The sequence below is a fragment of the Eulemur rufifrons genome, chromosome 15 (genome assembly GCF_041146395.1).
Source record: "Eulemur rufifrons isolate Redbay chromosome 15, OSU_ERuf_1, whole genome shotgun sequence".
Taxonomy (NCBI): domain Eukaryota; kingdom Metazoa; phylum Chordata; class Mammalia; order Primates; family Lemuridae; genus Eulemur; species Eulemur rufifrons.
Genome location: NC_090997.1, coordinates 8,458,983 through 8,472,941, shown reverse-complemented (window position 1 = coordinate 8,472,941; position 13,959 = coordinate 8,458,983). Strand labels below are relative to the sequence as shown.

The window sequence follows — 13,959 nt, the reverse complement described above, 5'->3', positions numbered from 1 at the left end:
GAATGCACGTAGATAGGAAAGAGAAGACCACCAAGGACAGAGCTCTGAGACTCAAGTGTCCTCTGTCCATCTAGAATCACCTCCTCCCTACCTTTCAGGATTTTCTCAACATTTCCCATCTGCTCATGGCTACCTCCCTTATTTTTCCAGTGTTGCTATGCTTTTTAAAAATCCTTCATTTAATACAGGAAGAGAAGTCACATGTGTCACCGACGCTATCTTGATCTTATCTCCTCTCCTTCATCAGTTATAAATTTATTCCATTTTCATAATCCAATACACATTCAATGCATAGATGGTATCACCAGCAATAGCACTGAACTATAGGAAATTTATGATATCTGACCATTTTTAACCTAGAAAAATGGCAATATCACATGGATCAACCTATACTAATGTTGAGTATGTGGGATGATGTCACTGTAGATTTCTATCAGAAAACAATGTTAAAGGGAAATAAAAATAAATTCAGCAAAAATAACTTAAATATTGTTTGACACTTGCCTTTGAAAATCCTTCCTAGACCTCTGAAATCCATTTGATCTGAGCAGTTGAACACGACCACGTATTTGCCCAAACACCGTCCCATGTCTTTTGTGGTTTCTGTTTTGCCAGTGCCTGCAGGTCCTGCTGGAGCACCTCCCATGTTCATTCCCAACGCCTGCGCTAAGGTGATATAGCATCTGCAAGTGTTAATCAGATGAAGCACTGTGAATACGGGTAACCCATGTTATGGTACAGCACAAGCAAAAGTCCGGTGTGATTGGAATGGGCCTGTTTATTTTAGAGTCTGAGTAGCCCACATAAAAGAGGCAACTAAACAAGCCTGAGGTACTTGATATTCATTAAAAGCAGTATAAAGATTTCTTGGCACGAACTTCTACATCCTTCCACCCTGACTTAAAACCTTCAGGCTGTCCTCCCATTGTGGTCAGTAGAGGAACCAAATAAACAGTGCTGTGCTGGCTGGTGTTTAACAACTGGCTCTCCAACCTGATTTTCATGTTCATCAGTTTCTGTAGTATAGATACTTCCACCATGGCCAATGACAAGCTATCAATGTGACATCACAAAATTGGGACAAAATGCACATAGTTGGCTCTCACAGACTGATATAAGCCAGCTCCAGCACACCATTGCAAATAAATCATTTAACTATGTGGTGTTTCACTCATTTAGAGAAATATAAAGAATAATATAATGAATGTACTTGTATCCATGATCCAGATTCTGTTGTATTATAGTTGTTAGATCTAAGTAAACCATAGTAGAGATCTCAGTACAGCTTCATGAGACATGAAGTTTACTATGTAAACACCAATGGAAGAGAAAATACACTGACAAATGCATGGTTCAATGGCACTGGGCATGTAAAAGGGAGAGGCTGGATAAGCCAAGAGGAGGCAGCCCTACTTAAATTAACAGCAGAACTAAATGTTATATAACCTAATTTAAGTCAATTCCACAAACATTTATCAAGTGTCTTCTATGCACAGCATATTGAACTGGGTGTTGTGAGATATACAAAGATGAAGAGGACCCAGTTCTTGCCTAGTGACATACTGGAAAGAGCTATGAGGGGATCTTCCATGGGCTAATTATTCAGGCTTGGCCAAGAAGCTTCACTTTAGGTATCAATTTCCACATCAGAAAAACCAAAAGACTAAAGTAGATGATCTCCAAGGTACCTTCCTTCTTTGCAATTTTAACAACTTCTTTTATGGTTCTAGGAATTCTTTTTTTTGTCTTGCAATCTAAAATTCATTATTAAATTACTTATAGTCAACATTCAAGCTTGCTTTTATTCTTTAATCTCTTTCTACTTCATAAAAGTTTAAGGTGCATGTATGTTTCAGTAGTAGCTACAGTTATTTCATTGTTAGACTGACTTTAACAAGCTAGCATATACCCGACACAACAGCAATGTGCTTTTGTTAATATTTCAAATGCAATTTTAAAATAATTTTAAGCACATTTTTAAATTGCAAAATGGAATAACAAAAACTGGGTCTCCTACCTATCTGTTAATGGAGTGATAACAAGACGATCAGTGCATCCCAGAAATTCATTTTGGTAAACAAAATCAACATCTGTAATAGACACCACAGTTTGATCCAAATCTTCCTTAAAATAAAATCTACTTTGTTTTAGCCATTCAAAATCGGTAACTGATTTGATATGCATTTTTACCTTAAAAACATGAAATACAAAAAAGTTACATACTGAATTGCGATAGCGTAAAACACAAACATAAGGGCATTTTTGTTCACTCATTCATGAACTGATTCTCCTTCATTTAACCAGTATTTATGGAGTGCCTTCTTGTGCTTGACACTGTGCTGAGTGCACAAAGACAGACACAGTTCCAGCCTTCTGGAGCTTGCAGAAAAGGGCAAAAGACAAACAGTGAAACATGTAATTGCAACAAAGTATGAAAAGCACTACCAATAAAATTCAGGGCTCCTGAATATATGTAGCAGGAGAACCTAACCTAGTCCAGGGGGTCTGAGAAGAGCACTCAGAGAAAAAAAAAATCTAAACTAAAACCTGGATAAATAATAGGAATTAGCCTAGGAAATAAAACAAAAAGTGTAATGAGGATGTGGGAGGAGAAAGTGCTGTAGGCAAAGGCCCAGGAGATTTGGTTGGCATGTTCAATTCAGTACAGGTGGGGCATCCAGCGATCTAGAGAAAGAATGAGAGTTGAGGCTTCATAAGGCCATGGGAAGGGTTTGGGACTTGTCCTCATGGCAATTGGAAGCCACTGAAGGAATGGATTGGTAGGGAAGTGCATGGTTACAGGTGCCCATGTGTCTCCCTGCATCAGCACCCTAGCCAAGCCACCAACCTGCCTGGTCACCAGCTTATGCATGTAGGGCAAGAGGTACTGGGCTCCCACTGCCATGGATGCAAGCTCTAGTACCTGGTCCACTAGAGGAGATAAAGCCAGGTAAGAACTTTTAGGAACTCTATCCCACCACACCCACATTCTGAGTTGCTTCATGACTTCCCACTGGTAAACTTGGAGAAACCCCAGGGATGCCTCCTCAGGGAATCAACATAGGAAAGTGGCAAATAGTCTCCTTCACTGGTCTTCAACCCAGCAGGCCCACTTCCAGATCTTTCAGCTAACACTAAAAAATAGACCTGTGGCAACCATACAATATTCAGGTCTCTGTCCGACCAGGTCTCCATACACCTTGCTATTTACAGTCTTGATTTTCCTTATTGTTGTTTATTACATTGCTTATGGCCTTGCTTCCACCTCCAGTTAAGGATTCTGGCTTCCCACCTAAGGCACTGTTATTATTCATCACCTTTAAAGAGCTACTTTCAGGCAACATAGTCCAGCCGTACCCCCAGAGAATCTACACTCTAGCACATAGCCCACAGCCAAGAAGATGCAACAGCTAGCTGCTTTCAATAATCTGTTAGTATGGGAAGGAAGAGGTGGAGGAGAAGGAAGAGAAGAAGAATAGCTAATATATTTATTGAGTTCTTACTGTATATCAGGCTCTTCTAAGCATTATACATGGAAAACTAAAATTCATATATGCTGGCCATGAGATCTTATTTTAGCTGGGATGCAAACTGACCATGAGTTCAATGGTGATTAAGACCAAAATAAAACAGTTTCATAGTTTCCATCGTGTACAGGTTTTTTTTTTTTTTTAATCCATTCTGTTTGGAAAGTAAATCTTGGCTCAGCACTTAATTTTAAAAGAACTTTCTTTCATGAGACTTCAGCTTTAGGGGACAGTAAGAGATGTTTAGATAACATCTTCAATAGTATGCTTGTAGCAAAAACAATATTGAATTTCACACTAGTGTTTTTTGAGGCAGACTTCAGTGAAAGTCAAGGTATAATGGCAATTGCAATTAGTAAAAGCAATTCTGCAGAAGGCCAAAACAATGTCTTAATATGCAGCTTTCTGATGACTAGCCTGGTCCAGAGATAAATCCTAGAGCAGTTTTTCTCAAACTTTAAGACACGTATCAATCACCTGGGAATCTTGTTAAAATGCAGATTCTGATTCAGTAGGTCTGGGGTGGGGGTAGGGAGGTGGGAGATTCTACTCTCCTAACAAACTCCCAGGAGGTATCAATGCAACTGGTCAGCAGATAATGCTTTGAGAAGTGAGGATGTAGATTACAGGGGAATTGATGGACTGACTGCATGTCCTTCAAGTAATCTTCAATAAATATAACTTATCTGATCAGAACTTTTGATAAAAGTTTGAAACAATCTGATCATAGTCTCTAAAACAGGGCCCAACTTGCATGAATTATATATCTCTGATGAAGGAAAGAGGTCCTTTTAAGATGTATCAAATCAAGTAGAATAAAGCAATAGTAAAGACAAAGACTGTCAGATGTTGGTATATCAAAACCACCTGAGGCTTCTACCCCATAATAGAGAATCCTTGCTTTAGGAGAATTTGGCCTTGCTCAAAGCCACTGATTAGAGTCCTATTTCCAAAGGGAATTCAAATACCACCCCTCTCACTCCCACCCTACAGAACCTTGCCCAGATCAACCCCCTGATACCCTGTGGCACACTGTCCATTGGACAAACAGCATGAGAGTTCTCGAAGCTTAATTCTGCTCAACCTGGGCCTCTTTCCCAATCTGCCCATCACAGTTCACGACCAATCCCATTTAAATCATATCACATCCCTGGTTATTTGGTTTTATGGAACAATTGATCCACGTAACATCAGTTGATTCCAGACTTTCAGAGTGCCAAATGACTATACATACATGGTTGTTTAAACCACCCAATACAGATATTGGTACACATGGTACAGATGGAGACAGTCATGAAAAAGTACCAAGTAGATAGGAAGTTCACATAAGTTCAATATATGTAATCCTTAACTATTCATTATTCATTAGTACACTAAATTACTTTAAATTAAGAAAAATAGATACTTTACCAAGTCATCAAAAATATCTCTCTGATGTACATGGATGGTAATTAGAGTTTCAAACTTCACTCTATCAAACTTGGTTAGGTCATGTGTTGTCTGACTAATAAGAGTATTTAGAATATCCAAAAATTTCTGATTGGTCACGTGCATGATTTTCCTGTCATCTTTTGCATTATTCAAAGCCTCTTCTGAATCGTGTGTCCACAACATCTGAATTCCCAGAAGCCCAACCTACAAATCCAGCAGAAAAATATTTAAATTTGCCAATATTTAAAGTACATCTGCAGTAAAATTTGGTGGTCACTTATTCACATGAGGTGAACAGGGTTTTCTTCATTTTAAACTAAAAAAGAGACATGCATTTCTCCACTCCTAATGGGGGTAACAACATTTAAACTTTTAACTTTTAATATTTAATTATGTTGATGTAGATACACAAATAATAATTTAAATAATGGCTACCATTTATTGAACTATATGTGTGTTAAAGAAGATGATTAGGAAATTTTTCTATGGAAGGCCTGAAGGTACCAGATACCTTCATGCAATGATTGATCTTTCTCAAGAGAAGCAAGTGGGATTAATGAACTCTTTATTGTGTATTTTTCCTTGCGCAGGTTTTCCGTAGGTCTCTTTGCTCTTCTAAAAACAATATGCTGCCTATCTCCTTTCTTGACTGCTCACTCTCTCTATAATCCACACTTTATCTATGTCTACTTTTCCATCTTTAAATTGTCCATAGAAGAGAGAGACAGAAAGTGAGAAGAAGAGAAGGAGATTCTGGCCTTGATGGCGGCAGAAGATGGCCTCACGTAGGAAAGGCAAGGAGAAAAAATACAAAAGCTCAGCAGTTCCCGGCTGTCTGACTTAAACAGACCCTGAAAGACCACTGCACCATGGTGTATATCCAAAAGCAACTCTTTAAAATGATTATCCTGAGTCACCAAAAACAGTTGAAATTATGCCTTTATACTCAGGCTAAGAAGGCAGGAGACTTAATGGTGAAAACTGGAGACTGTTTCATTTAAAAAAAAAAAAAAAAAGAATGCTCATTCTCATCAGCGTTATTTCATGACTACAAGAAGCACACTAAAAAATACTGGGAGGCACCACATGTTCTCACTCATATGTGGAAGCTAAAAAAGTTGATCTCATAGAAGTAAAGAGTGAAACAGAGGATACCAGAGGCTGGGAATGGGAGAGGGAAGGGGGAACAGGGAGAGTTTTGTTAAAGGATAAAAATTACAGCTAGACAGGAGGAGTAAGTTCTAGTGTTCTATACCACTCTAGGATGACTATCGTTAACAACAATATATAGTTTCAAATAGCTGGAAGGAGGCTATTGAATGTTCCCAACACAAAGAAATGATGAATGTTTGAGATGATGGATATGCTAATTACCCTGATCTGATCACTATACATACACATCAAGACATTACTATGTACCCTAGAAATATATACAATTATTATATGTCAATTTTAAAAGGAGAGAAAGAAAGAAAACAGCAAAAGGAAAGAAAAGAAAGGAAGAAAAAGAAAGACAGACTAGAAAGAAAGACACTAAAATGTTAACAGTCATCATTTCCAGGTGGTAGAAACATGGGACATTTTTATTTCTGCTTTTATGTTTTTCAAAAAATTTCCAAACTTTTGCAGCAAGGATCTGTTGCATTTATAATCTTTAAAACACATTTTATAAGAAAGCAGAAGTGAATTTTTAAATGATTTTAGATTAACTTAATATTGGGCAAATTTCAATTATTTGGAAAAACTGCTTTAAAGATAATGAATATATATACTAAAGAAAATCCTGAAAGCTGGTCAACTTTCCTACTATATCTTGCTCAGTTTCACCACTGTTCTGAACTTGCTCTCAACTCTCCACGTAATGCTAAATCTCCAGTCTAAATTAGACTGAGCCTCTCCTTCAGAATATGCAGAGTAGGGCTTTCCTGGGACAGGGAAAATATGTTGATTTAGTTTAAGGAGCTATTGTCTCAATTTACCAAATAAAGTATTTCATAAAGCTTTATCACAAAGGTAATCATGCTAATGAGAATTTTAAAATTTGCCAAGGATTGGCCAGGCGCGGTGGCTCACGCCTGTAATCCTAGCACTCTGGGAGGCCGAGGTGGGCGGATCGTTTGAGCTCAGGAGTTCGAGACCAGCCTGAGCAAGAGCGAGACCCCATCTCTACTAAAAATAGAAAGAAATTATATGGACAGCTAAAAATATATATAGAAAAAATTAGCCGGGCATGGTGGTGCATGCTTGTAGTCCCAGCTACTCGGGAGGCTGAGGCAGTAGGATCGCTTGAGCCCAGGAGTTTGAGGTTGCTGTGAGCTAGGCTGACGCCACGGCACTCACTCTAGCCGGGGCAACAGAGTGAGACTCTGTCTCAAAAAAAAAAAAAAAAATTTGCCAAGGATATTACACAATATTAAAAAATCACTGTATTAAAATATTCTCTCCAATAAAAGTTGATTCTGTATTGTACTTGTGTAGTTCAGATAAATAATTCCATATCATTTCAGCTGTCTCCACTGTATGTGCACTAATTCAGGATTAGGAGTTCAGGTTAGGAGATGTAAGAAGAAATATAGTTTGGACAAAAACTGCCTATATTTTCCCTGAATATCTGTTGCCTTCTATCCCATGCTATCTCTGCCCCAGATTACAAATCATAACTTTTCATGTATCTCGAATGAAAATTTCATGAACCCATTGGCACTTGCTCCAACCTCAGGCTCTTTGAGATCTTCTCTTTTTAGAAAGTTAGTTGCGTGAGAAAGCCTCCTTTAAAAGATTATGCTAATCTAGAAAGCATACGTCGAGTACCCATACAACCATTCTGTTTTCACTTTTAGTACAATATTCAATAAATGATGAGATATTCAACAATTTATTATAAAGTAGGCTTTATGTTAGATGATTTTGCCCAACTGTAGGCTAATGTAACTGTTCTGAGCACATTTAAGGCAGGCTCAGCAAAGCTATGATGTTCAGTTACACGAGGTGTATTAAATGCATTTTCAATTTATAATATTTTCAACTTATAATGGGTTTATCAGGACATAACGCTACCATAAGTCAAAGAATATCTATATACAAATATATATATGCGTGTATACACACACACTATATATATATATATATATATATGTACATATATATATATAAAATGAAATTTCCCACAAGTGGTTTTAGTCTCAGTGTGTATCCTTAATGATAGGAAAATAGCTGCATATCCCCTTCTGGGGGATTGGATGGGTTGGCCTAGAATGGTGTAGGTTGACAAGTGGTTGTGAGCTGAGGTTAGTTGAGGGTGGGTAGAGGCTTCTCTAATTAATTCAAAGCCATGACAGCCTCCACACCATCAAGCTGGCCACCTCCCAAGTATCCTCCCCACACTTATTTCCATTTCTTTTAACCATTATTTAAACATTGTGTATTCTCACCTGTGCTGGAAAGTTCTTGAGGAAAGGTAAGAGTTGAAATCCTGAATCACTGATCTGATAGAATGCAGATCTAATTATATTATGTAACGATGACATCTGCATTTTTAGCAAGTCCAGAAGCCAAATCTCTACAGGACCTTTGGCCATAACAGAACTATCCAACTAAAAAGAAATTACAAATTGATAATAACTTGGTAATTTTACAAATGTCACATATTCAATAAATCATAGTACCTCGATGCAAAGCAGTTTCATATTTTATACAAAATATTTAAAACATGGGTAAAATCATCTAATACTATAGCTGGAAGGAACTATAGAGATTACCTACTATAAAATTTTCATGGCATAGAGGACAAAATGAGTCTCAGAGATGTTAAATGATTTATCCAAACTGGTTTGTAACAAAGCCAAGGCTGTATAACCCCCCTTCTCTCCTTTTTCTTTCCCTGTAATCGAATTGCATTCTCTCAACCAAAGTTTTTACAGAAATCCTAATAATGAAATGTGAACCAAGCCAACTTACAACAATTTTTTCTCCTTCTCTTGATATGACGGCCAAGATCCGATCATAGTCTTTTGCATGAAATGTCACCTCATTGATGTTGTCAGATACTGCAGGGAGATGCGGCTATAAGAAGCACAAGACAGAGCAAAAACATCTTACATGAGGCCCAACACAAAAGCCATTGGGATGTTTTTAAAAGCCTTAATATTTTTTAGCTGTTAAAAAGATTGAGAATTTACTTCATTGTCAAAAAAAAAAAAGAAAGAAAGAAAGAAAAGAAAACGAAAACAAAAATACAGACTCTGCTTTGATCCTTGACTGAGTTGGAGGCCCATTTTTTAAAATACAGCCCCACATATGTTTTCTCCAAGTCCTGCAAAGGCCCCCCTAATACTAAGGAGATTGAACTAGCAACTGTCACCTTCCTCCAGAGAGAGACTGCACCGACCTACCCCAGTCCTCCTCCCTCCCAGATACAGCTCCATCCCGCCCTCTCTCCTGGCTCCATCTCCACCTTTCACAGCACCTTTCCCTCCTCTCTTTTCTCATCCCCACCTCTCCCCGGAAACCAACAAGGAAGATAATATTAGCCATTCCCAGATCCCCAAACCAGAAATGGCCCTGGGGTGGGTGCTTCAGTGCCTCCCATGCCCAGTTCTCTACAGTTTTTCTCTTCCACTTGGAAGTATTGCTCTTGGAAATGGCGAAAAGCATTTGAGAAGCATTCTGGAAGGAAAAAAGGACAAATAAATCCAAACCACAATCCCTATTTAGTCTAAGAATATTCAGAGTAAAATACCCATAATGGTGAATTACAGTTAATGAACACATCCTGTGTGCTAGATACTTTGCTATGCATTAGCTCATGTAATCCTCACAACCATCCTATGAGGTGGGAACCATTAATATCCCAATTTGACTGATGGGGAAACTGAGGCATAGGAAAATTAGGAAGCTTGCCAAGGTCACACAGCTAGTAAGTGGCACAATGAGTGATCCTTGCTCACCAACACCACTGGATTGTATCAGGTTGATAGGCTCCAAATACTCAGAAAATAGGACATTCTATAACAACATGATTTTTGATAGTCTTCTTTCTACCTGGGCTTTTAACATGTTAACTTCACGTTTATTCTTGGTTATATATGCTGTGTAAAAAGCAATTGAGGTCACAGATACTTAGATTATACCTGTATGGTGTGGGAGTCACTGGCTTGTCCAAGAATTTCCAGGAGAACTGGATCAGATACAAAGAAAAATCTCGGAAATAATAATCGCTTCTTCTCCAAATACCTTCAAATAAAGTCAACAGCATGTTACCAAGTGATTTTTTCCTGAATTGTGAATATTTTTTTTGCCAAGACAAAATCACTGACATCTTCGCTAAGATAATAGCAAAGCAAGGCTGCCCCATAATGTGTTGTCTTCTCTTTTCTCATCAGGAGCCCTCTGTCACCCAGGCTGGAGCCAGCGGCATGGTCATAGCTCACTGCAGCCTCCAACTCCTAGACTCAGGTGATCCTCCCACCTCAGCCACCCAAGTAGCTAGGGCTATAGGTGCATGTCACTATGCCCAGCTAATATTTTTTTTTATTTTTTTTACATATTTATTTCTCACTACGTTGCTCAGATTGGTCTCGAACTCCTGACCTCAAGCAATCCTCCCGTCTCAGCCTCTGAGTCACTGAAATTACATGACACAAACCACCACACCCAGCTTTCTTCCTATGACCTTTTTAAGATTATTGAGAACCTTGTGGCTTAAACCCAGGGTGAACACATGATTAATCTCTAAATCAGGACATTTTGAGAGTGAAAGCAGGGGAGAACTAACAACATTAAGCCAGGACAGATGCATAAACTCGAACAAACCAAGACATATCATCACCTTATTTCAAATAGAAATTGAGCATGAATTGCCTTTTAAGAAAATTATTGGTGAATTTGTCTGGTTAATTGTTCTCTTAGAGCAGTGGTTCCCCAACCTTTTTGGCACCAGGGACTGGTTTCATGGAAGACACAGAGCTCAGGTGGTGACGCGTGGCCTGCTTCCTAACAAGCCACGGAGCAGTATCGGACCACGGTCCCAGGGTTGAGAACCACAGTCTTAGAGCACATTTCTACTTCACGCCTGTACCAGTTGAATGGTAACCCCTAAAAAGATATGCCCATGTCCTATTCCCTGGAATCTGTGAATGTGACCTTATTTGGAAAAAGGGTCTTGAGAAGAGATCACTTTAGATTATCCCAATCAGCCCTAAATCCAATGACAGGTGTCATCATAACAGACACACAGGAGGAAGAGGAGAAGGCCAGGTGAAGATAGACAGAGACTGGAGTGATGCAGCCGCGGGCGAGGAACTCCTAGAGCCACCAGAAGCTGGAAGAGTCAGAGAAGATTGATTCTCCCTTAGTGCCTCCCTTAGTGCCTCCCTTAGTGCCTCCCTTCAGAGGGAGCTGACAGCTCGATTTCAGCCTTCTTGCCTCCAGAACTAAGAGAGAATGAATTTCTGCTGCTTTACAGCTATTCAGTTTGTGGGAATTAGTCACGGCAGCCCTAGGAAACTAAAACTATGCCTTAACTTTCCCACCCCAAAGTCTTACAGAAAAATTAGAAGTTATGTGAAATTTTAAATTCCTATCCCGGCCGGGCTCGGTGGCTCACGCCTGTAATCCTAGCACTCTGGGAGGCCGAGGCGGGTGGATCGCTCGAGGCCAGAAGTTCGAGACCAGCCTGAGCAAGAGTGAGACCCCGTCTCTACTAAAAATAGAAAGAAATTATCTGGCCAACTAAAATATAGAAAAAAATTAGCCGGGCATGGTGGCACATGCCTGTAGTCCCAGCTACTCGGGAGGCTGAGGCAGTAGGATCGCTGGAGCCCAGGAGTTTGAGGTTGCTGTGAGCTAGGCTGACGCCACGGCACTCACTCTAGCCCAGGAAACAGAGTGAGACTCTGTCTCAAAAAAAAAAAAAAAATTCCTATCCCCACTGCAATCATCACTGCCAAACCAGAAACGCAGTCAATAACAGTAACTTGTGTGGGATAAAACACCATCACACACAAAAAAATAAAAAACGATGAGTGATTTAAAAATTGAACTCTCACCCCGTAAGTGACTTCTGACATACTTCCAGCTGTTCGTGTAAATGAGGTAGAAGTTGGCCCATGGTTTCATCTCCAACACAGCAATTGATCACATTGGGGTTCTCGTGAGCCCGCTGCATTATTTTTACCCATGACTTGTCAATGTTCTGAAATCGCTTTGCTTCCTGAAAGCAAATCCATAGTCAGCAAAGGTTAGCATTTGGATAATTGAGAAAAGGAAAATCTTCACTTTGGAATTTCCTGTAGTTCTTCAAACCAGCCTCTATTAGTCTCAGGCTGCATAATTTAAACAGACCATGTTTTTTCATCTGAATTAATTCTGAACAACAAAAATCCAAAGCTATAAAACTGCTTATTAAAATACAGCTTTACCACAAAGGGGTTTACTGCTTATTTGTTTCCTTGCATTTAATACAGTTTTGAAAGTAACACATGATTAATTTGCAGAGCTATCAACTTAAAGTTCAAATCTAGTGTTTCAGCACCCCAGGTGTTTTGGTTTGATGAGCAAACTGAAGAGGCATGAAAATAATTTGATCTCAGGATTCTTGGAATAATTACAGCCCAGTAGTACCCCAGGAAAAAAAAAGAAAGAAAAAAAATCAATAAAAACACAAAACAAAGCTTCATTTACATTTTTTGCAAATGAAAATTTTCTATTTACTATGGATGATATTAAACTTTGCACTCGATTGCAAAAATGCCTCTAGAAATTGGCATAATCTTGCCTCTTTTAAAAATGCGACTTTCTGACTAAAAAACAAAAGCAATACACTTTAATGTTTTAAAAATGTGTTACTAAGGGAAATCGGCCATTTTCAAAATATTTCTATTGTTTATTTTTAATATATATAGATCCTGTTTGTAGACATAGAAATTTAGGAAGAGCTGGACTAATTTTATAAGAGAAAAGTTACCTTTATAGACTAAACCTATTCGTTAGTTATTGGCATTTATTTACAAGGCCCTAAAAGGGCTGTTTTGAATGTTTTGTTATAGTCTTCTGAGGCTACGTTTTCTTTCCCCACAGTACGTTTCCGAGCTGCTAGTAGTACACTTACTAATAGTTCATCTATGCTTACAAAATACAGACTAATTTTAATACTACTCTCAAATGAATATTATAAGCTTCACTCTTGGAAGAGCTGAATTAGTATAATTTAATAGTACTGTCTTTGAATGTATCTCACATCCTCAAACAACCTCAAGATTATTCACTATTTGAAACTATGTGAGTCGCTTCTGCGAATGTAAATCAGAGGTCAGCATTTTTATTTAAAACTTTTTCTGTAAAGGGCCAGATAGTTAAGATTTTAGACTCTGTTGGCCATATGGTCTCTGTTACAAATACTCAGCTCTGCTGATGTTGTGCTAAAGCAGCCATAGACAACACATAAATGAGTGGATGAGTCTGTGTTCCAATAAAACTTTATTTACAAAAAAACAGGCGAGTGGGATATATTAATAGTTTGCTAACCCCCAGCATAGTCAAGCCTTGGCCATAGATCTTTGTGAAGACTTTTACTGAGACGCTTACACAACACACACCAAATTATTTTATCAGTAATTACAAAAGCTGTATTTACCTGAGGCAGCTGTTTGGCGATATCTCCACCCACAAAGACAGCTTCAAGATAAACCCAAAGATTCTGCACTATTAGCCACTCTTCAATTATATCTGAGGACGTGGACAACTTATACACCCAATTCTGTATATTTTTTTTAAATGGAGCATTATACCTAAAAAGTAAGAATGGAAAACATTACATTTCAAGGAAGGTTTAGAAAACAGTATGTTCTAACAAAGTAAATTACAGGAGAAACATTCCTTTGGGAACGAACGTTTTGTCTTAAAAGGGCAGTCCCTAGTAGATATCATACAGCTAGTAAAATTTTTGCTTTTTATGAATAAAATTCATGTAATTATAGTGATTTCACTTGTTATTCCCAAGTGT

At 38.4% G+C, this 13,959-nt stretch overlaps 1 protein-coding gene across 1 annotated transcript in view; it reads right to left on the bottom strand.

The window, feature by feature from the left end:
- The window catches only part of DNAH8 (dynein axonemal heavy chain 8), a 296,755-nt gene that overhangs the window by 160,013 nt on the left and 122,783 nt on the right, over positions 1 to 13,959 (bottom strand). The window contains 8 exon segments of the mRNA XM_069487596.1: positions 505 to 683; positions 2,018 to 2,190; positions 4,938 to 5,162; positions 8,390 to 8,551; positions 8,916 to 9,020; positions 10,088 to 10,190; positions 12,005 to 12,168; positions 13,591 to 13,744. Of these exon segments, the coding sequence (XP_069343697.1) occupies positions 505 to 683; positions 2,018 to 2,190; positions 4,938 to 5,162; positions 8,390 to 8,551; positions 8,916 to 9,020; positions 10,088 to 10,190; positions 12,005 to 12,168; positions 13,591 to 13,744 (1,265 nt within the window).